General features: G+C 38.3%; 1 protein-coding gene across 3 annotated transcripts in view; it reads left to right on the top strand.

Annotated features, from left to right (window-relative positions):
- usp25 (ubiquitin specific peptidase 25) overlaps positions 1–22971 on the top strand; it is a 31425-nt gene extending 8454 nt beyond the window's left edge. The window contains exons 7-26 of one of the 3 annotated variants that reach the window (XM_067397642.1): positions 1416–1553; positions 2719–2795; positions 3071–3144; positions 4618–4769; positions 5556–5683; positions 6190–6285; positions 6554–6718; positions 6809–7038; positions 7162–7232; positions 7324–7552; positions 9791–10018; positions 10097–10236; positions 12063–12233; positions 12777–12872; positions 14703–14881; positions 17480–17558; positions 18285–18364; positions 18676–18799; positions 19675–19870; positions 21381–22970. In XM_067397642.1, coding sequence (XP_067253743.1) covers positions 1416–1553; positions 2719–2795; positions 3071–3144; positions 4618–4769; positions 5556–5683; positions 6190–6285; positions 6554–6718; positions 6809–7038; positions 7162–7232; positions 7324–7552; positions 9791–10018; positions 10097–10236; positions 12063–12233; positions 12777–12872; positions 14703–14881; positions 17480–17558; positions 18285–18364; positions 18676–18799; positions 19675–19870; positions 21381–21559 — 2832 coding nt within the window. In that variant the 3' untranslated portion in view covers positions 21560–22970. Of the gene's footprint in view, positions 1–1415; positions 1554–2718; positions 2796–3070; positions 3145–4617; positions 4770–5555; positions 5684–6189; positions 6286–6553; positions 6719–6808; positions 7039–7161; positions 7233–7323; positions 7553–9790; positions 10019–10096; positions 10237–12062; positions 12234–12776; positions 12873–14702; positions 14882–17479; positions 17559–18284; positions 18365–18675; positions 18800–19674; positions 19871–21380 lie in introns of all 3 variants that reach the window. The other 2 variants (XM_067397643.1, XM_067397644.1) reach the window with 2 other exon arrangements.
- The last annotated feature ends 227 nt before the right edge of the window (positions 22972–23198 follow it).

A 23198-nucleotide genomic window follows, 5' to 3' on the forward strand; every position in this document is an offset into this window, starting at 1 on the left:
AGGATCTCCTTAACTGATAGCAGACAGACCTAACTAATCAACTCTCATCATTCAGGTTCACTTAAAGGGATAGTTCAATTAAAAATGAAAATTCTATCATTTACTCACCCTCATGTTCCAAACTCGTAAGACTTTCGTTCATTTTCAGAACACAAATGAAGATCTTTTTAATGAAATCTGAGCGCTTTCTGTCCCTCCATAGACAGCTATGCAACTGACACTTTGACGCTTCAAAATGTTCATAAAGAGATCGTAAAACTAATCCGTATGAATTGAGCAGTTTAGTCCAAATTTTCTGAAGAGACTCGATCGCTTTATATGATGAACAGATCTGATTTAGGCTTTTATTCACACATAATGCAAACATGTTTGAGCTTCTGTTTACCACAACTGTTGTTTGAGTTTATGAATGTTTATATGTGAAAAAGAGCCTAAATCTGTTCATCACATAAAGCGATCAAGTCTCTACAAGAAGTTTGGACCAAACCACTCAATTCATATGGATTTTTTTTTACGATGTCTTTATGAACTTTTTGAAGCGTCAAAGTGGTAATTATGTAGCTGTCTATGGAGGGACGGAAAGCTCTCAGATTTCATTAAAAATATCTTCATTTGTGTTCTGAAAATTAACGAAAGTCTTGCGGGTGTGGAACGACCTGAGGGTGAATAATTAAAGGGATAGTTCACCCAAAAATAAAAATTTGATTTTTATCTGCTTACCCCCAGCGCATCCAAGATGTAGGTATCTTTGTTTCTTCAGTAGAACACAAATGATGATTTTTAACTCCAACCGTTGCCGTCTGTCAGTCAAATAATGGGAGCGAATGGAAACTCGATCAATAAGAGTCAAAAAAACTTGCACAGACAAATCCAAATTAAACCCTGTGGCTCGTGACAACACACTGATGTCCTAAGACACGAAACGATCGGTTTGTGTGAGAAACCGAACAGTATTTATATCATTTTTTACCTCTAAAACACCACTATGTCCAACTGCGTTCAGCATTCGCTTAGTGATGACTGATCGTGCTCTGACAACGGCAGTGATGTCTTGCTCTCATTGAAGTATATGCGCGAGGCATCACTGCCGTTGTCAGAGCAGAAGAAACAAAGTCACCTACATCTTGGATACGCTGGGGGTAAGCAGATGAACATCAAATTTTCATTTTTGGGTGAACTATCCCTTTAATGACAGAATTTTCATTTTTAGCTGAACTATCCCTTTAACAATTTGCCATCATGTCTGATCAGTTAACAATTTATGCATTTGGCAGACATTTTATCAGTTGTGTATTCCTTGGGAATCAAACCCATGACCTTCGCATTGCTAGCGCTATGCTCTGCTGTTTGAGCTGCAGGGACACTGTTTTTTCTCTGTGCCATTAAGAATTTGTTCTTCATTTGCATTCCCACAGGAGCACAGGAACCTGCCCTTCATGCAGGAGCTGAGGCGCCTCTTCTCCTTGTTGGTGGGATCTAAGCGGAAGTATGTGGACCCGTCCAGAGCCGTGGAGATCCTTAAGGATGCCTTCAAGTCCAGTGAGTCTCAGCAGGTAAGACACTAAAAAGACTTGCTCTTTTCAAATAAACTAGAGGGCTTCTGTGTAGACATATTCTAACTACAGAGTGCGAAATTTGGGGTCCGTAAGGTTTTGTAATTATTCTCTTATGCCCACCAAGACTGCATTTATTTGATCAAAAGTACAGTAGAAACAGTAATACTGTGAAATATTATTACAATTTAAAATAACTGTTTCTATTTAAATATATATTAAAATGTTGTTTAGTCCTATGATTGCAAAGCTGAATTTTCAGCATCATTACTCCATTCTTCAGTGTCACATGATCCTTCAGAAATCATTCTAATGTGTTGATGAAAAATGATTATTATCATTGTTGAAAACTCTTGTGCTGCTTAATATTTTTATGGAAACTGTGATACATTTTTTCAGGATTCTTTGATGAATAGAAAGTTCAAAAGAACAGCATTTATTTGAGATCTAAATCTTTTGTAACATTATAAATGCCTTTAATGCTTCCCTGCTGAATAAGTATTACATTTTTTTTTTTTTTTTAGAAAAAAATCTTACTGATCCAAAGCTTTTCAATGGAAGTGTACAATAGTCAGTTTTGACTTCAAAACAATTAACATGTTAGCATATGCCCTCTGACATTTATTATTATGTTATTATTAATATTTATATTAATGCATATTCTGTATTCAGCAATTTGACTGGAGTCGTTACTTATATCACTTGCAAAGAGGATAGCTAGTAATAACAGAACTTATTTACATAGAGTATATAATATTAAATGTACAGTACATCTTAAAGTCTCAGAGAAACACTAGCAAAAACAGTCTCTTTCATTCTAAGGTTCAGCAAATGGGTCATGAAATTGTGACATTTTTACAAGAAAACTAGATTAACATAAGTGGGCTTTAGGGAAAAACTAAATGCTACAAAAATAGGGACCTATTTATAGAGGTCTAAATATTTGTGTCAAGGGTCAATCTGTTTTATACCCTCTCAGCATCACAGATAAGCCTGACCTTTTGATTAATATGGTACATGTGATCGTTCTTAGTTTGGACCCATTTTTGGCACATTTGCACTTGGTAAGAGAACAGACGTGGGCAAAATTGTTTTCTAGGACCAATTGAGACCAGTTAAAACTTGAATACATTTGTTCACGATTTGAATTGTTTTGTTTTTACAGCAGGATGTGAGCGAGTTCACCCATAAACTCTTGGACTGGCTGGAGGACGCGTTTCAGATAAAGGCAGAGGAGGACAGGTGAGATCCTGTACATCCTACCAAAAGATTCTCTGTAACTCTGTGTTCCTTGCTCATATCATTCAGAATGATGTATGACCACATGACAGATTCAGCTGGAACAGGCATTAATGATGATTAATGTGGTACATTAACCTGCGTGACTTCAATTAGCACCGTTAAATACCTGCTGAATACAGTCCCTGTGTGACTCCTACAGCCAAAGGACACTGACTCCTCTAGTCCTGAACATTTCCAGCCCCATGCAACTCCATGTTTGCTCTTGTTCTACACAGGGAGGGAGAGAAGCCGAAGAACCCTATGGTTGAGCTTTTCTATGGACGTTTCCTGGCTGTGGGCGTCCTGGAGGGTGAGTATTCATCGGCTGTATGAGTCCTCTCTCCTAGTTAATGAAAGTGACCTTGTGTTAATGTGATGTGGAGTACCCAAGATGTAACGGTCATTGATGTGTGAGTGGTGTTGGGTTTATTAAACATGACAGCACTGATCATAGCTGGTTACATGCAGACTGTTTATTAGGTGACCTTTTTACCTTCTTTTGCTCATTTGAGCACCAAATTAATCAAAATATCATTATAAATCTAGTAAAACCTCACAAAAAATGTCTGATTTCTTATTTAAAATGCAAACGTTTAGTGTTAGGAGGAGTGTTTAGTATATATAATTAGAGTCCATTAATAAGTACACTACCTAAATTTCATTAAACTGATCAAAAGTGACAGTAAAGACATTTATAATGTTGCATTTTTTTTTTTCAAATAAGTCTTTATATTCATCAAAGAATTCTGAAAAAAGTATCACAATTTCCACAAAAAGAATAAGCAGCACAACCGTTTTCAACATTGATAATAATAAGAAATGTTTCTTGAGCAGCAAATCCGCATATTAGAATGATTTCTGAAGGATCATGTGACATTGAAAAAAGAAATTGAAATAGAACACAAGTATTTTAAATTGATTTGATCAGTATTTGTATGTGCGAGTGAATGTAAGGCCATAAACATATTCTGTGCAGGTACATTAATGCAGATGATTCATGTAGCTCTGCTGTCTTGATTTTGCATGCATTACGAAATATTTCAGAATGCAACTCAAGCACTCATTCCATTCTCAGAATTGCCACAAGGGGCACTCTTGCATACATTAGTGTAAACCTTCTATGGTTAATTTTAGGCCCACTACTTTTATGATGATGCAAGATTTTAAACTGACCAAGTTAAAGTTTACTTAACTACTTAGCTACTTGAATAATAACACATCTACTGTAATTCTAGTGTGGTAAAATTCACGTTAAGTATGTACAAAGTCCCTTTAAGGCAAGTCATTTCACTTGGCGGCCATCTTTTTTTGTTTTTAAATGCTCGAATCATGACAAAAAACTGCATTTTTCAGGCTGGATACGCAGTCCTAAGTGCTTGTCTCTATAGGAAGTGCGCGTCTGAGCTTCTGAAGTCAGCTGAAGTGACGCGATGACTTTAACAGTTGCCAGTTGGCTCTTATTGTCCCGCCATATTGTGTGTTGCACTTTCTCCCATTCATAATAATACAAGTGCACCGTCTTTCTATATATAAAGTCTTTGGTATGTATAATGGGACCACGTGGTTATTCCATAGCCCACGTTTCTGGCCTAGCCTGGTTCTGGCAGATTTGCATGTTTGTTGGTTTATTTTCCCTTGTGCATGACATACTTTCACTGTGGTGTATCCATATGATGCCCACTAAATAAAGTGGTTACATGGATAAGATAAGAGATCGTCATTATACGGAGCACATTACGGAGAGTTTTTAAAGTCAATGATGTGAGCATGTGTGTGTCCACAGGAAAGAAATTTGAGAACACTGAGATGTTTGGGCAGTACCCTCTCCAGGTTAATGGCTTCAAAGATCTGCACGAGTGTTTAGAGGCAGCCATGATTGAAGGAGAGATCGAGTCTTTGCATTCTGCCGAGAACTCCGCCAAATCAGGGCAAGAGGTTTGTAGAGACGTTTTCTTTCCATCCGAGTGCGCCACAATACCTTCAAACATCTAAACCCGTTCCCATATTCCTTCTGTTGGCTGTCCAATCACAATCTTTGAGGTGAAAGGAAAAAAAAAAACATGTGACCTCTGACCGAGATGTTACATAATGGCTTTTCAGTCATCAGTGCCGCCCTGGGCAGATCCCTTTGCAGCTGCTTCCTGCTAATTACTTCAGCTGAGTGCAAATAAAGGAGGAGATTCTCTGGTGTACATTATTCTGGGCACCAACAGGCTGGGATGTTAATGAAAGCCCAGCACACTGTGTCTCTCTCAGAATGTGATCAGGTCACCAGTGTTCATTCCAGCTGTCAGCATGGGAGGGCGGAGCTGGGATGGGTCACATGGACGGGCCTCTCATTGAGCACGCTGGGGTTAAAAGACTACTACAGACAGATTTTTGGAAAATACTTGATATCAGATCAATCAAAATTCATTTAAAGACTTTAAAGCCATTTTATTCACTTGTTTCTCACTTATGGGTAAATGAGAAATGAGGCTTTAGTATTCTTATATGCCAGGGATGGACAACTCCGGTCCTGGAGTGCCAGTGTCCTGCAGAGTTTATCTCCATCCCTGATAAAAACTCACTTGCCTGTAACTTTCTACTAATCCTAAGGACCTTGATTAGCTGGTTCAGGTGTGTTTGATTAGGGTTGGAGCTAAACTCTGCTGGACACTGGCCCTCTAGGACCGGAGTTGTCCATCCCTGCTATATGCAAATGTTTGCTGTTTTTTCCAGCACTGGTTCACAGAACTCCCACCGGTTTTGACCTTTGAACTGTCGAGGTTTGAGTTTAATCAAGCCTTAGGCCGGCCTGAAAAGATTCACAACAAGTTGGAGTTTCCCTCCATGCTGTACATGGACAGGTTAGTGCTATTTACTTTTTTCAAACTACTTCAAACTAAAAACCTTCAAACTTGCAGTTTTTAAAACTACTTCAGACTTTCAGGTCAGGCTTTCTCAAGCCAACATCAAAGTTTGTTTTGGCAATTTTTAATCTAATTTCATAATATTCTTTTTAAGAGATTATAGTTTGTTTGTTTTTTTAAATATAGCCTGCATTTTCTAAAATGGGGGGAATTTCACATTGACCTGCATTGTTCCCAATTCAAAATATAAACAGTATCAATTACATCATTGTAATATTTGATAACTAATTATTTTTCTTGCATTTATTTCATACTGAATTGTGATTCTTTCTTGTATTTATGTTGTATTTTGTGTTTTGCTTTGCTTTGGGTTTTTGTTTAGTTTTGTTTCATTTTGCTTTAAGTTGTTTCTTGACGCCACATCAAATAATAAGGATTATATACAAGCAACACAAATTATTTCCAGTTTTCAGTGAAACTGTGTGATATGCGATTGATTTCAGGTACATGGACAGGAACAGAGACATCACGCGGATAAAACGAGAGGAGATCAGAAGACTGAAGGAGCACCTGACCGTCCTCCAGCAGCGACTGGAGAGGTTTGTTAACTCTATTTAACCTCTGCTCTGATCTAGAGATAACCTGCTGTTAACTTGCATAGCAGGAAAATCTCAGCTTTCAGCATGAAGGAAGCTGTTAAGGGAAAGATGAAAGTCACATGCTTAGTTTTGGCTGTTATTTGCCTGAAGAATCAGTAAGAGGATACCAACTGACTTTCTTTATTCCTATTTCTGCTCTCAGTCTAAAAGACAACCAACACTTTTTCTTATTTGAGATCTATTTTTCCCAAAACGTTCTCTGTGCCAGGTACCTGAGCTATGGCTCAGGGCCCAAGCGGTTTCCTCTGGCCGATGTTCTCCAGTATGCCATGGAGTTTGCATCCAGCAAGCCTGTGTGCACGTCGCCTGTGGAAGACATTGATACAACAGCACCACCTGGTGGCATGACTGCTCAGCTGCCACCTCCAGCAAGGCAAGTTTTTTTTTTTTCCAACTATCCAAAGAGGGAAATATTATTTAGAATAGTTCTGAGATATTAAAGTGTTTTCTGCTTGGATTTCAGCACAGGGGATCAGCCGGATGCATCTGTCTCACCCGAGAGCTCCTGCTCTGGTATACAGGCCCAGCAGCAGCAGCAGCAGCGGGTTTCGATCCATAAACCATTCACTCAGTCTCGCGTGCCGCCGGATCTACCCATGCACCCCGCCCCACGACACATCACAGAGGAGGAGCTGCGGGTACTGGAGGGCTGTCTGCACCGCTGGAGGAGTGAGGTGGAGAACGACACCAGAGGTACAAACATCCATCCATCCATGCATGCAAACAAACATGTGCTCATATTGCATACAACCTGATTTCAGTTTCCTGTTGCTTTGGGCTTTGTAAATTTACATGTTTCTGCTTGATCTGTGTCAGATCTGCAGGCCAGCATATCCAGAATCCACAGAACCATCGAGCTTATGTATTCTGACAAGTCCATGATGCAGGTAAGAAGCTTTTTGAGATCTCTGATTGTTTTCTGTATACCTCAGAAATTACCCCAGAATGAGTTCATTTGTACTTGATGCTGTGTTTTAGGTGCCATACCGGCTGCATGCTGTTTTGGTCCATGAGGGTCAGGCTAACGCAGGTCACTACTGGGCGTACATCTACGACCCACATCACAGACAATGGATGAAGTACAACGACATTTCAGTGACAAAGTCATCCTGGGAGGAGCTGGTGCGAGACTCGTTCGGTGGATACCGCAATGCCAGCGCATACTGCCTCATGTACATTGATGATAAAAAACCCTTCCTTATTGAAGGTAACCTCATCTGCATATGCTAATTTTTGATACTCCTAGGAGTCAACACAGTTGAGCCAAATAGTGAAATCTAAAATCTTTTATTTGCCATTTAAAAATAAAATGAAGAAATCAATTATAATTAAAAAAATACAAAAAATAAATACTTTTGGCAAAAATGGCAAATAAATATTTTTATGTAACTCATTATTTAGTTAATATTTAAATAAAAAAAAATAAAATAAAGGAATCAGTTATCAGTTCATTAATTCAAAAGTGAAATATACAGTAAATAAATAAATTTGCCAAAATTGCCAAATATAAATGCATTTAAAACTGTTTATTGAATTACTGTTTAAATTACATTTTTATAAAGTATTTATTTATACATTTATTTTTGTTTAGCCATTTGCCAATAAACTGGTCTTTATTATGGCATTATTTGAAAATCATTTGACAGTCGCATGATAAGCAGTTGTCTTGCATTGTGCAATTTAAACCACAAAATGTTTTATTAAAGGTGCTAAAGAGGATCTTTTCGTCAACCGAGAAACTAAAGACTGTTAGTGAGTTTTTGAAATGAGCGCATGCGTAAGAACAACCCCCCTCCTTCACAGCTCATTTCGAGGGAATGCCTCATGCACGAGTATTGGAACACGAGTGTTTACCACCGGCATTCGCTGTGTCATGTTAAAGGCATCTTTACACAGCCAATTTATGGCTGTTCTGAAGCGGGTCTGTACCTGGTCAGAATTCAGTGTAAAGACGCAATGCCGTGTTAAAGAAGACCTAAAATAGCCGGGTCTGACCCACCTCAGCCCCTAGTATCAAAGGCGACGCGACGCTGTTTTGATTCAGTGTAAATGAAACGCGAAACAGTGCCGTTTTAAGCAGCGTCGTTGTCATGACAACCCAAAGGACGCCTGTCAGTTCGAGGCAAAAACATATAGCCTACAGCCAGCTCCATTTGTTTTATCTAACGTTAATTTAAAAAATGTCTACCAATAGGGGAAACAACTGGTCCGACATAGAAGTAAAAGAGCTTCTTTTAATAAGAGCAGAGGAAGAAATTAACCGGCAAATTGACGGAACTGTAAGAGACAGCAATGTGTACTGTACTATTGCTGAGAGACTTAATCTAATGCCGTTACATTTAAAATGTCTTGTTTTTATTTATTTCGTGTTTTATGTTATTTGTTATATTTCTTTTTTATATTTGTTATTTAATTTTATAGCATTTGTTTTTGTTAAAACTAATTTTAAAATTGTAGTTATTTTAAAAGGTATATGTTTCCCGCAATTTTATTTCCTGTGTAAATGCGTTTATGCCGCTTCAGAACAGCATTAAACGTTCTGTGTAAATGCACATTTTTGTGATTCTATGCCGCTTCAGAATTGGTTTCTGTGCCGCTTTTTCTGTGTAAAGATGCCTTAAAGGTGGATTCATTATGTCGGACTCACCACAGGTAACTCATAATCTGCAGTTGTTACTCCTGTCTCCTGACAAAAACATTGCATGCAGTGCCTGTGGAGTGTGGAAAGAGTGTGGAAAGCCGCGCTCGTCTCTCACAAGGAACGTCACGGCAGTGATTGACAAGCCAAAAGGCCAATCGTTTACGCGATGATTGGCTGATGTTTTTAAGGCCCTACCTTGTGCACCGATGATGTACATTAATATTATTCCCTTCAGTGCATCTAATAAATAGTCTTTTATCAGTTAGTAAAGACAGTTTCAAGTAATATTGCAAAAATGTATAAAACAAAACATCCTCTTTAGCACCTGTAATGTATTATTTTATTGTTACGGATAACATTTTAAACATGAATTAAACTGTTTTAAATGTTTTTATTTTCTTCAATTTGAATAGTGAATTATTAATTTATTATTTTTGTCACATTGCCAGTTTGAGAAGTATTTACATTTTTATTTTTTAATGAATAAATTGATCCTTATTTTTAAGTGGCACTCCAAGTTCTCTATATAGTTTGTTTATTTAGCTGTTTTTTGAGTACAGAATTGTCCCCAGAAGTTTGCTAGATGTGACAAAACATCCCGTTTAGTTTGTTTTCAAAGAAAGAATATATATTAATAGTTTTTTTTTCCCATTTAGAAAAGTCTTGAATGTGTAGGGATCAGTTTCAAATAGTCTGTCATACTTGTAATTGACTTTATATGAATAAAACCACAGGTAAGATATGTTCTCATTTAAATAGATGGATGTGTGTGAAATGCTGACTGTCTACTTATGTGTATCTCAGAGGAGTTTGATAAAGAGACAGGACAGATGCTCAGCGGCTTGGACAAACTCCCCCCTGATCTAAAGGAGTATGTGGAGGCAGATAACAAGCTCTTTCAGAAGGAGATGGAGGAGTGGGACACTCTACAGGCCCGCAAACTTCAGCAGGAGAAATTGGCTCTGGCCGCTGCTGCCGCCAGTGTGGCCGCCCAGCCCATGAGCACTGAACCCAGCCCTCCAGACAATACTGGTGAGCCTAGTCTGTGGACATACCGTCTGAGACAACTGTCCTTAATTCAAGGAAACTCATTCTCTGCTCTCTCAACAGCCCCTCAGCATGACCCAGAGTACATGGAGCAGCAGTCGCCCACCGGAGACTCCAAACACCTGCAGGAGGACACGGAGAGAGCCATCAGCAAAGCTGCAGCTGAGCATGATGAGAAGAGTCCAGAGGCCCTGCTCAATACAGTAAGACATACACAAACTCATGATGAACCAGATCTGGGTCCTTCAGATGATTCTGGAGACTAAAGGGTGTGTTTAGAAAGAGCTCTTTTCTAGTTGGATGTAGGGCAATCCTTCATGTCTACAAAAGTCATGGCAGTAGGTCTTATTTGTGTGGTTTAGTTTCCAAGATGTGAAATATGTTAGTTTTCATCTCATACTATTTGTGTTTTTTTCATCTGTCTTATGAACACATTGGACTTTGGGTATTTGGTTCTGATCACTCAAATATCCAAAAAAAAAGCTCTTTATATCCATGTTGTGTTGCATTCACGCTTAGCTTCATCCATCTGAATGTGTATTTTCTTTTTTTCTACGCTTAAGTGCTTTCCTATCCAAGTTTAATATGCAGAGTTTAATAGTCAAAGGTTGTACACTCTGAAGGTCGCATGTGTTGGCCACATATGTCAGAGCATGTCTCATTTCAGATAAATTAAGATTTATAAAATGGATTGTTATTCTTCATGAGGTGTAAATTACTGTAATTTCTTTCTTTGGAATGTAATGGTTACTTTTCTGAATCGAGGCAGCCCAAAAGACATATTTGGCTGACAAATGTGACCTCCGGAGGGCGCAGCCTTTGAAATGAGACACAGTGGTACTTTCATTATTGCTTCTATTGTTCTCCTCAGTTCAAAGTCGCTTTGGATAAAAGCATCTGATAAATGATTACATTTAAATGATTTCCCTGAAAAAGCAAAACTGTTTGGGTGGAGCTATTTGTTTGCTCGGCCGATCACAAACATAATCCCAATTCAGTTTGGTGACACTAGTGGCTAAGTGTGCCCAAAGTCCCTTTCAAGGAAAGTCTGTTCACTCGGCCATATTTGCAACGCCCCTGGATAGCTATTTCAGGCATCCAAGACCAAGTCCTATCTATTTGAATGGAGGAATCCTAAAATCTCAAAAACTGCTTGGCGAACTCATAATTAAATAACATATTTCAAATCAGCAACAAAATCTGACACGAACTGTCCCATAAATGTTGTTTCTTATGCTCAAATACGTAAAAAAAACCATATTTTTCAGGCTAGGTGAGCCAATGCGCATATGCAGTCCTAAGCGTGAGTCTCCGTTTTCTATGGGAACCTTGGGACTTTATCAATCAGCTTTATCAATCGGCGATTGGCTCTTTTACTTAGAAGGGGGGACGTATTCTGCCATATTGTGCGTCGCAGTTTCTCCCATTCATAACTAATTGGAGTGAATTGTCTTTCTATATCTATAGTCTTTGGTGTGCCACACACGTCCTGAAAAGTGAAGCCAAATCATTTATTCTCCCCCTGCAGTATAGGTCATAGACCCCGCCCTCTCCATGTAATCGAAAGGGACACGAGCCAAACTAAAAAATCCAATTGCACTTAAAATATTTTTTCCCAGAGATGGCTTCTGTCCTTTTGGTTTTAGTTATTTGATGCTATAAAAACGGGGTGTAATGTCATGATTGACAGCTGTGCTTGCGATTGAGTCTGCGGGAGTGGGAGTGTGGACGGGACCTTGTGGCTCCACCCCATACTGTGCACACTCTGGCTCTAAATTACATAATCGGCAAGGACTATTTCTGGGATATTTTGGCTTCATTTTTCTACAGTGAAAGGCAGTGGAGACCCGTCGTACATCTTTTTTTACAATCTATGCTAGTGGTGTATAAACGTCACACTTTAGCTTTAAGGTAAAACATGTTCTCACTGAAATACTCACTGATTTACTCACAAGTACATGCTCTGTCAGTTCTTCTGGTCCACTTTCTTTTGCGGCAAGCTTTTTTCCCCTCTCTCTGTCTTTCTTAGTCTCAGTCATCTCATCCCGACAGCGAGGTGACCTCTGACCCCTGCCCTCCCCCTGACCCTGAGCAGGACGACTCTGCCTCTCCGCCCGCACCTCAGCGGGTGGTGGAGGTGGCCATTCCTAATGTAGGAACCTTCGTCATTCAGTCGAAGGAGGGAGGTTATGATGATGAGGTAGAGTTCTTGGAGGCGTTTGGTCATGAGAGTGCAGCCCTAAAAATCCCAGCATCTCTTTCACAACCTGCTCTGGCTTGCCAAACCCATTTCAGATTATCATTATTTGCAGTTTACTCCCACAGGACTCCCAAACCACTAACGTAGTCCCCTGTAAAATGTTACAGAATAGGAAATATCCTTCCATTTTGCCTGATTTTTGTCCTTCGTGAAGCATGAAGCACAAGCTTCAGATCATTGTGCTGTTTATTTTCACTTTAATTTAACGTCTACACAGCTGACTATGGTGTTCGTAGCTGATTTAAAGAAGCAAAAGACACATTAACCTGCATGATGGTCCTGTTTTGTATGTTTAATCATCCTCAAGTGCTGTGGGCATGTTATCGAATTAGCTTTTCTGTACCAAGCTAATTTGTTTACTTTAATGGGTTGGCTCAAATTCTTTCGCTGGTGGCTGAGCTGTGGTGTGATTGGCATGCGGACTGCCCAATGAGACTTTTGGAGGTGTGGCTGGTGTAGTAATATCCTTCCCTCCTTGGGCAGGCAATGATGACCCCAAACATGCAGGGTGTCATAATGGCCATTGGCAAATCCAGGAGTGTTTATGACAAGTGTGGGCCTGAAGCAGCGTTCTTCAAGGTACATGACCTGCTGCATGCCACACCCCCTGTGCATCTCATTAGCTATTTGACCACACCCCCTCCCCCTGAGCATCTCATTATCTTTGTGAGCTCACTTTTTACACCACAGGCTATGGAAAAACCCTCTGCATCCTGTTTTAATATGCAAATTAGGTTCTTTATTCTTTATATTACTCATTGTCCAGTGTAGATTTGCGTCTGAAGTGTGTGTGGTTTTGCTGATGAGGTTATGTAGGTGATGCTGACATATAAGATTGGATAGATACAAGCTTCAAGTACTAGTATCGATACTGATGAAATTACATTAGTGCTGTCAATATATAATTCAGTGTAAATTATTCATTATTAATTTATTATCATCTAGGTGATTAGCACAGTTCTGTTTAAAGAGAAACATAAAGTAATTTGTAAGAACTTGTATTTGTTGGGTTTGGCAATTAATTTTTAATTAATGATTAAATTAAAATATTTATGTAATATTTTAATACTAAATAATATATAAATGTACTAAAATAAATACTTTTTATATAATTTTTTATTTATATTATTTAAAGGGGCTATATGTAGAATTGTTATTGGCAACACCGGTGGCTGTTAAGTGAACTGCAGCCAGCAACTTGGAAAAGACTGAACGTGATTCGTTCTTTGCTTAGAAGTAAAAAGAAGTTCCCTTTACAGCAATATTCTTTTAATGAACATCCAGAAGCTGTAGATAAATTAAAACAAAACAAAAATGACAGTGGTGAGAAAACATCAGTTAATAAAGCATCTGATCATAGCAACATGTCGACAGAGTTATGATAGTTTGATTGTAAAGTGTACTTGAAACTATAGACTATATAGATCAGACTATGTGAGATAATGTTTAAATTAATCCCTTTACATTGCATGATACATTGACATTATACAGAAAGCATTCATTTCATCTGTCGTTGAACGGAAGAGACGCTCTCGGGAACGCGTGTAAACATCACGTTCTTTTGAATTTCCCGGCAAAAATGTCCTGGGTCCTTCACATAAAAATCAGTACAGGTTTTCATAGTCAACCTAAGAAGTCGGGGAAGGTCTCGTTTTTGAATTTTGTTACAAGCTTTTCACACATTGGCAATAATTAAATAAATATATGAAAAATCTTACATATAGCCTCTTTAGTAATTCATATGTTTATTTGTTCTATTATTTAATAATTTTTATAATACATGTAGCAACTTCCCTCACACTTTAATGTGTTAAATGCTAACGATATACATGTATAAATATATATTTAATGAATTCCATATCATTGCATTATGCTTCATGTCACACTGCACAGTTTGGGTAATGTACTGACATTTTTCAAAATGATGATATTGAGGTAATGCAGTACTTTTTTTTTTTTTTTTTTGCTATCAGTATACTGTGCAGTACTACTGTCACCATCTGTTGTCAGCTAACTGTAATTGCTGCTGTGTGTTAAGAAGAGTTTTTGTTTTATAAGCATCAGTTTTGTTATCTTAGGCAATGCTGTATTGTGTACTTCACACAACATAGCAAAATAAAGTGAGTACTAGTTAAAATCTGTGCTTTTAATTCCATTAAATGATTTAAGACAGTAAGTGGTAAGTGAGAGTTTTTTTAATTTTTTTTTTATTAGCAGATCTCTGTTGGCCTCTGTTGTTTTGTGTCTTCACTAATGTCCAGCTGTGTATTTTCACTCTGCACGCAGGCTGTTATTTCTACAGCTAAAGATGTTTGGGCCACATACATTACAGTCACATGCGCAAAATCTATCTTGGCACATCTCAAACTCTGGTTTTATTTCTTTCTGGCTTCTTTCTCTCTGTAACAGGCAATGAAAGTAGAGTACACACGTTTACTGAGGTTTGCTCAGGAGGACACGCCCCCCGAGAGAGACTACCGGCTACAGCACGTCATTGTTTACTTCATACACAACCAAGCACCCAAGAAGATCCTGGAGAGAACTTTGCTGATGCAATTCGCAGACAGAAACCTTGGCTTTGATGAGAGGTACAAGTTATATGAACCATCTCTCTACGAACTGCAAAGAATCTCTATAAAATACAAGCAAATGCAAAATGAAATAACTGCTTTTTTGATTGCTTAATTTAACACAATAGCTGGGTAGCTCTTAGAGAGAAGTTTATTTTATTTTATTTTCATTATGTTGTTGCTTGATTCCACATTAAATCATAAGGATTGTATACACGCAACACAATATTTGCATTTTACTTAATTTAAATTTAATTTACTCACCCCCATGTCATCCAAGATGTTCATGTGTTTCTTTCTTCAGTTGAAAAGAAATGAACATTTTTGAGGAAAACATTCCAGGATTTTTCTCCATATTGGGGACTTCAACAGGGTTCAACGGGTTGAAGGTCAAAATTACAGTTTCAGTGCAGCTTCAAAGGGTCCCATGCCGAATAGGGGCTGAATAACAGAGCAGACGAGCATTTATGGTAAAAAAGTATATACATTTTTATTTTATTTTTTAGAAAATGGCTGATCGTTTCGCTAGATAAGACCCTTATTCCTTGGCTGGGATCATGTAGAGTCCTTTGAAGCTGTTTGAACTGTTGAAGTCCACTATATGGAGAAAATCCTGGAATGTTTTCCTCAAAAACCTTAATTTCTTTTTGACTGAAGAAAGAAAGACATGAACATTTTGGATGACATGGGGGTGAATAAATTATCAGGAAATTTTAATTCTGAAGTGAACTAATCCTTTATTGGAAGTTAATAAAATCTGAAAAAGACATGGACATTTAAAGATGCCCTAGAATTAAAAATTTAATTTATCTTGGCATAGTTGAATAACAAGAGTTCAGTACATGGAAATGACATACAGTGAGTCTCAAACTCCATTGTTTCCTCCTCCTTATATAAATTTAATTTGTTTAAAAGACCTCCGAAGAACAGGCGAATCTCAACATAATACTGACTGTTACATAACAGTCGGGATCATTAATATGTACGCCCCCAATATTTGCATATGCCAGCTCATGTTCAAGGCATTAGACAAGGGCAGCCAGTATTAACGTCTGGATCTGTGCACAGCTAAATCATCAGACTGGGTAAGCAAGCAAGGACAATAGCGGAAAATGGCAGATGGAGTGATAATAACTGACATGATCCATGATATCATGATATTTTTAGTGATATTTGTAAATTGTCTTTCTAAATGTTTCGTTAGCATGTTGCTAATGTACTGTTAAATGTGGTTAAAGTTACCATTGTTTCTTACTGTATTCACGAGAACGAGCCATCGCTATTTAAATTTTTAAACACTTGCAGTCTGTATAATTCATAAACCCAACTTCATTCTTTATAAATCTCTCCAACAGTGTGTAATGTTAGCTTTAGCCACGGAGCACAGCCTCAAACTCATTTAGAATCAAATGTAAACATCAAAATAAATACCATACTTACGTGATTAGACATGCTGCATGACGAACACTTTGTAAAGATCCATTTTGAGGGTTATATTAGCTGTGTGAACTTTGTTTATGCTGGTTAAGGCAAGCACGAGCTCCGGGGGCAGGGAGCATGAGATTTAAAGGGGCTGTGGCCTGAATCGGCGCATATTTAATGATGCCCCAAAATAGGCAATTAAAAAAAATGAATAAAAAAAAATCCTATGGGGTATTTTGAGCTGAAACTTCAGACACATTCAGGGGACACCTTAGACTTATATTACATCTTTTAAAAAGATGTTCTACGGCAACTGAATGCAGTTTTAAAATTTTTTTTTTTTTTTTTTTTTTTTTTTTTTTTGTTGTTATGCTCAGCTCTAAAATATTTTTCTCTTCAGTCTTTATAAAATGTGTTAAATACAGTAATCATTTGCTACTTATAAAAATCCTGGAAATTCATTGGTCAAAGGATGTGGAAACTGATTAAAAAAAAAACACAAAAATAATTTTTGCCTATGTTTTTATTCTGTTCAAAGTAAGACAATAGGTACATTGATATTTTGTGCAAAAATTAAATTTAAATATTTAAATACTTTTGATGCCACTGTATTTCTAACAAGTTTGGCTCTAAATGCCCTATAACTTCACTTATTAACGGCGATTGTATTCTACAGCTATTTGAGCATCACATCGACATATATGATAGACAAGCATTAGCCACACACAATGCCGCAGCTTGACAGAACCGCCTCACTGATAACTGATTGATTTTAGAAGAAGGGAACCCTATTCCAAAGGCCAGTTCCATCTCAAGCCTCCCAGACTGACACAGAGAGTGATTATCAGCTCGTCACAGCAGTCGCTGCCGTTTCTGATCATTGTGTTACCAAACAGCTTCCTGTCTGCACGCCCGAAAGGCTTTTGTCTCGCTACACAGTCTTGTGTCTCCAGAGCAGACTGCACGCTCCGGTGAGGAACGTGATCCATATTCATAAGCAAATTGATTTCTTTCTCCTCTATTTTGAGCGAGGTAATTAGATTGATGTGAGCGCGGCCCCAGATGCGACGCTATCTTTCCATTTTGTTTTGGGTAATAAAGTATGATTCATGGGCAGAGGACGCAGCTCGTTCCTGAGAGCATCTCATGAGTCACGCCTGAGCTCTAATGTGGCGGCCCTGTTCTTCCCTGCAGGTGTAAGAGCATCATGAAGGTGGCACGTGCTAAACTGGAACTCATTAAACCTGACGAGGTGAACATGGAGGAATACGAGGTGAGTAAAATGTTTCTTAATCAGGGTTGGGCTCTGTTTGGAATTGAATTGTGAGTGCTAAGTCAGTTTCTGAATTAAATTGAACTGAGGTGGTAAAACAGGACACAAAATCATCTAATTTAAATGATGTACTTATGTTTTGTCACACAACTTGTTGGACTAATGACTCTTTAATAAGTCATTTGTGTGACTGTTGAATTTCTTTAAAATTGCAATTTAGTGAATTCCTCTTCCTGTTGTTCCAATTACAATTCCACTTCAGCTTCCTGTGGGGTGTAGACAATTCATTTAAAAGTCGTTAGAATTAAAAATAAATATAAATATAAGTATAAATAAAAAAAAAAAAAAAAAAAAAAAAAATATATATATAATATATATTATATATATATAATATATATATATATATATAATATATATAATATATATATATATATATATATATATATATATATATATATATATATATATATATATATATATATATATATATATATATATATATATATATATATATATATATATATATAATATATATAAAAAATAGTATATATATTTCTTCTATTCTTCTATAAAATTCTACATTAAATTTTCTAAAATGACTTGCGACAGGGTTTGTCAAATAATGTGATGTTGAGGAGAAGGAAAAGTTTGCATGTTTTGCTGACTTTCTTTTTAACCATATTTCATCTTTTCAAAATGTTATTTATGCCCATTTTTTGGACACAGATGTGGCATCAGGATTACAGGAATTTCCGTGAGACGACAGTGTTCCTGTTGATCGGCCTAGAATTATTCCTAAAGAAAAGGTGACGCTTTAGTCATTCACTTCTTGTCTTTTCTTTTAATACACATTGTCTATGAAAACAATCGAAAAGAAGAAGAGAAGAGCCCTTACCAGAGACCTTTTCTACAATATCTCCACTAGATGGCAGCATATTCTGTTTTATCAACTTTAGCTTGCCACAAAACAGTACATGCTTCAAGAAACATTTAGCATGTAACCTTATAATTATTTCCTTACATATTATTATGATTGCACATGTATTATTTTATATATATTTCAATTACAATTCCATATTGTGCAGCATTAAGATGCTCTTTTCATTCTTTACTGCAGTTACGTGGAAGCGTTGATGTACCTGATCTACGCCTATCAGTACAACAAAGAGCTCCTGGCGAAAGGGCCGTACAGAGGCCATGATGAGGAACTGATTGCTCATTACCGCAGAGAGTGCCTGCTAGTGAGTGAATTAACCACCACCTCTTAACCCGCATCTATGACCGGATCAAACTGTGCTCCTAACAGCTCCAAGATCAGTCTAAAACACAACGATGCACACGCTTTCCTGTAAACGTTGTTTCTAACGCCAGTGACTGGAACAAGTCTGCTTAGCTTTTCAGTTCAGAGTGCATTAACGGCAGTAGTTTGCATATGTGTGGTTTTGCAAATACAATTAGGAATAAACATTTTATCTTTCAAGTCCAAAATGCTGTTTTCATTTCCTGTCGAATTTTCAATTAGGGGAAAGTTTTTCGTACTTTTATGGCATTTGGATTCACTTAAGATTTAAATGCAGAAAGCTGAAGCTTGAAATAAAAGTTTGCTTTGACTTTGCCGTTCACTGCCCTTCTCCCCGTCTAGTACGGCTGTACCCGGTGACCCCCGCACGGCCATTGTGCTCGTAATATAATCATCAGTCCTGGAATAGGAAGCATACTGCGCTCAGTGTGTAAACACATTAGCGGGAAGCACGTCGCTGTCCTTGTTTCACCTTTTGCGAGCGCTGCAGAGGCCTTGACTTCATCTCAAGCTGTGCTGTTTACCCTCTGCTCGCTTTAATTGAAAATACTGCTAACATTGACATAGCTAATGTACTGCAATGCCTTTTTCCCCCCGTATTCTAGCTAGTTGCTAATTCCAGCAGTATGGTGAAAGGGGTTAGAGAGTTTACCCACCGTGTAGTTTAAGAGCGTTTAATTGCTGTGGCAAAGAACATCAGCTTTTTACATCAATAAAAACAGTCTGGGATGTGGAGGATGTTTTTGTCGAAGGAACAAGGTTTTGCACACTGTGTTGATTTTTTTTTTTTTCTTCATTTTTTTGTGTGTCCCGCAGAAGTTGAATGAGCACGCAGCCACCCTGTTCGAGACAGGCGAGGAGACGGAGGTGAATGCAGGCCTGAGCATCATGAACGAGCTGGTTGTGGCATGTATTCCACTACTGCTGGTGGATGAGATGGAGGAGAAAGACATGGTGGCCGTGGAAGACATGAGGAACCGATGGTGCTCATACCTGGGACAGGAAATGGAGCGTAAGTCTTCAGGGTGGGATCGTTTGGAATCTTACGATTTGACTAGATTCCTGGGGGTCACAATCGAATCGATTCTCGATTTTAAATCAAATTTCAAACTTAATATAGTGACTATTTAGTACAAAAATAACATTTCTAGAGGTTTTTGTTCCACGTCTTTCATTTTTGGATCTTACCGTTTGATCCTAGTCTCAATTTTTTTCTAACTTCATTAAATGTATGCATCATCTTTAATGTCAAATTCTTACCTTTAATCAATTAGTTCAATTACACTAATAAGAATCTAGTGCTGCTGACAAATCTAATGAAACTAGTATTAAAAAGCAATCTTTGGCATAAAATCTGTAAAAGCCACATCAGGTGCAGCTTCTAAGGCAGGAACACACCAAGCCGACGGTCGGCTGTCGGGCAGTTTTTGTTCATCGACCTACTAAGTTTTCTCAGTGTGTTCCGCACCGTGGGCTAAAGTTGGTCCTCGTCTGCCTTTTTCCAGCCGATTCGATTTTTTTTTCTTCCTTTTTTCGAGCTTGTCGGGCCATCTGATTGGCTGTTCAGGTACTGCCACCTGCTGGTACGGAAAGGCATTTCTTCTTGTGCAGGCACAGAACGGATGTGCTACTTGGCCGTCGGCTGTCGAGCGTAGGTTTGGTGTTTTAGGGCAACTTTGGACCCAGACGCTGCCGACGTGAGCCAACCCCGCAGTCTGCTTTCGTCACCACTAGTTTGTTGGCGTCGGCTTGGTGTGTTCCTGCCTTTAGGGGTGTGATGAGATCTCGCGAAATTAAAATGTGACGAGATTTCTCATTGAGGTGAAAAGCTGTCTCGTGAAATTAGGATAGAATACATTATGGCTCCACTGTTTTTTATAAAAAATAAAAACCATTTAATTCATTCGGATAACGGTCACTTCAAACTCATCCAGCTCATCCAACACGAGCTACGTAGTGCAGTAGGAATTAGAGTTCACATGAAAAGAGTAAGTGAGGAGATGACTGACAAGACCATGGCGGAGGATTCGTTGCACAACAGAGCCTAAGCGTCTGATAAATGTCTGATCTTGTAGAATGCACACAATCACGGAAGCAAAAGTAAAACGTAAAACACGATTTCAATACCCCGCAATTTGAAAGCGGCTCCCCGATGCATGCAAATATCTCCCAAAATGAAAGCTATCTTAGGCTGGGCTATGTAACCGTCTTAGCTCTGTATCATGCTTGAAGAAAAATTTGGTCTCTATTTGCACTTTGAATATTGAGAGAGTACTTTGATTATGGGTTGCACTTATTGTTTGCACTTAAGAGAAAAGGTGTGTTTTTGTTTGGTTTTTGCAAATCTGCGAGGCGGATGCTGGACTGCGGTGGACAACATTATTAACTAACTAACATTTACTTAATCAAATTTTTTAAATTTGAGAATTTTCCTCCCTACCCCTAGTAAGTCCACCTTACAGATACTGTCTGAGCTTTTTATGTGCCACGCGCACTCAAACTCGTGTCCTTTTCTTCACCAGCTAATCTGCAGGAGAAGCTCACCGACTTCCTTCCCAAGCTGCTCGACTGCTCGACCGAGATCAAAAGCTTTCACGACCCGCCCAAACTCCCCTCGTACTCCACGCTGGAGCTGTGCGAGCGTTACGGTCGGGTCATGACGTCACTCACCCTGAGCCGGACCCCTGCAGACGGCAGATGAGCTGCGCAGACTTCATCTCTTCTCCACTAACACATGCCTTTCTTAAAGCAGGGCTTTCCCGAACCTACCGACCTTTCCTTTCTCTTTTGCTGCTAGAGATTTTAACTTTATCCTTATTGGTATTATTAATATTATTTTGAGGATTCTGTTATATTTTAAAGCTAATGCAACTGCAAGGACGGTGTGAAACTGAGCAGAGACAAAGAGGTTTAGTTCACACAAAAATAAAAGTTTGGTCATCATTTAATCACTTTAGATATGTAGCAGAAGGTTAAAGTGGATGGGGACCAGACACAAGCGTGGCCACCGTTTACGTTAATTGTATCGAAAAGAAGAACGTCATACGGTTTCTGAATGACATCAGAAATGATGGCAAAGTTTTCTTTTTGAGTGAACTATCTTTTCAAAGCAGTTCTTTAGACATTGGTGCATGCAGCTTTAGCTTTGTGAAACGAGGTTGAGGATTCATTTCAATATTTAGTTTTATTTTAGTTTTACTCCCCCACCCATCATCCCCTTTCACATCAGAAGCAGATCAACCTGCCACGCCGCCCTCAGTTTGTTACAGTGTTACTGCATTGTTTGGTTTTGTTTTTCTAAGGACAGTGAGACAAAAAGCTGGAGGTTCTCGGACGGGTCTGTGGACCTGACAACTGGGACTTTAACACAAGTTTTAAGTGCTGTGGTTGGCAGCCATGGGACATACTGTGGCTTGTTAATACATTGAGAGAATAAAGTTTTATTTATGGCTCTTTAGGCCAAATACATATTTTTTTAAATGTTCCTAATCTTTATTGAACTTCGCATTGATGAAATGAAACTGTGCTGTGCTACTTTGGGTATCTCAAAGAGAACAGAGTATGTTTTGCCCATGGACTCGGATAGATTTGACTGCACCTGAATCCTTTTTAGACTTTTCCTGAGTTTGTTTTACCATAAAGTTTCATAGCCACAGAAAAAAGCCAGTTATTGAGTAAAAAGGCACAAACACTATTGCTATCCCAAAGAAAACCGATAAGAACACAGTACTATACTATACTATACTGTACTATACTACAGTTCATTGCTGTGCATTCATGGTATAATGTGCAGAGTGAACATGCTTTGTTGCATTTTTTCAAGATCGCTTTAAGGGGGATTTGATGCCAAGCATCAACTAGAACTAAAAGTTTAGCGTTCACACTGGTGGAAAACTCCTGGATGGATGCACTCAGCATTACCATTGTACATACTTACACCTTTATGTTTGTGTCAAAGAGTGTGATTTTCTTTTTTTTTTTGATCAGAGCAGCTTGTTCAGTGCATTAAAGGCTATTAAACAAAGCTGACACAAATAAACAAACCAAAACTCACTGTAAATGCATGATTTTCTCTGATTTAATGCAGTGATCCACAAGTGAGTGATTTGGGGGAGGGGTGTATACAGTGACTTCACGCCTGCAAATGCCTGTTTAATGCCATTTTTTTCTTTTCATAGCTATTATTCTTATTCTGGACAACATTGTACAATACATTTGCACAAAATGGGTACAATTCTGAGAAGCCATCCTTAAAATCTAGGTTTTCTAGGAACTGTTTTATTGTATTAGGGTGCTTTCACACTTGGTTCGATTGCCTGGTCCGAACCCGAGTTCGATTG

Source organism: Chanodichthys erythropterus, chromosome 10 (assembly GCF_024489055.1).
Source record: "Chanodichthys erythropterus isolate Z2021 chromosome 10, ASM2448905v1, whole genome shotgun sequence".
NCBI classification, from domain to species: domain Eukaryota; kingdom Metazoa; phylum Chordata; class Actinopteri; order Cypriniformes; family Xenocyprididae; genus Chanodichthys; species Chanodichthys erythropterus.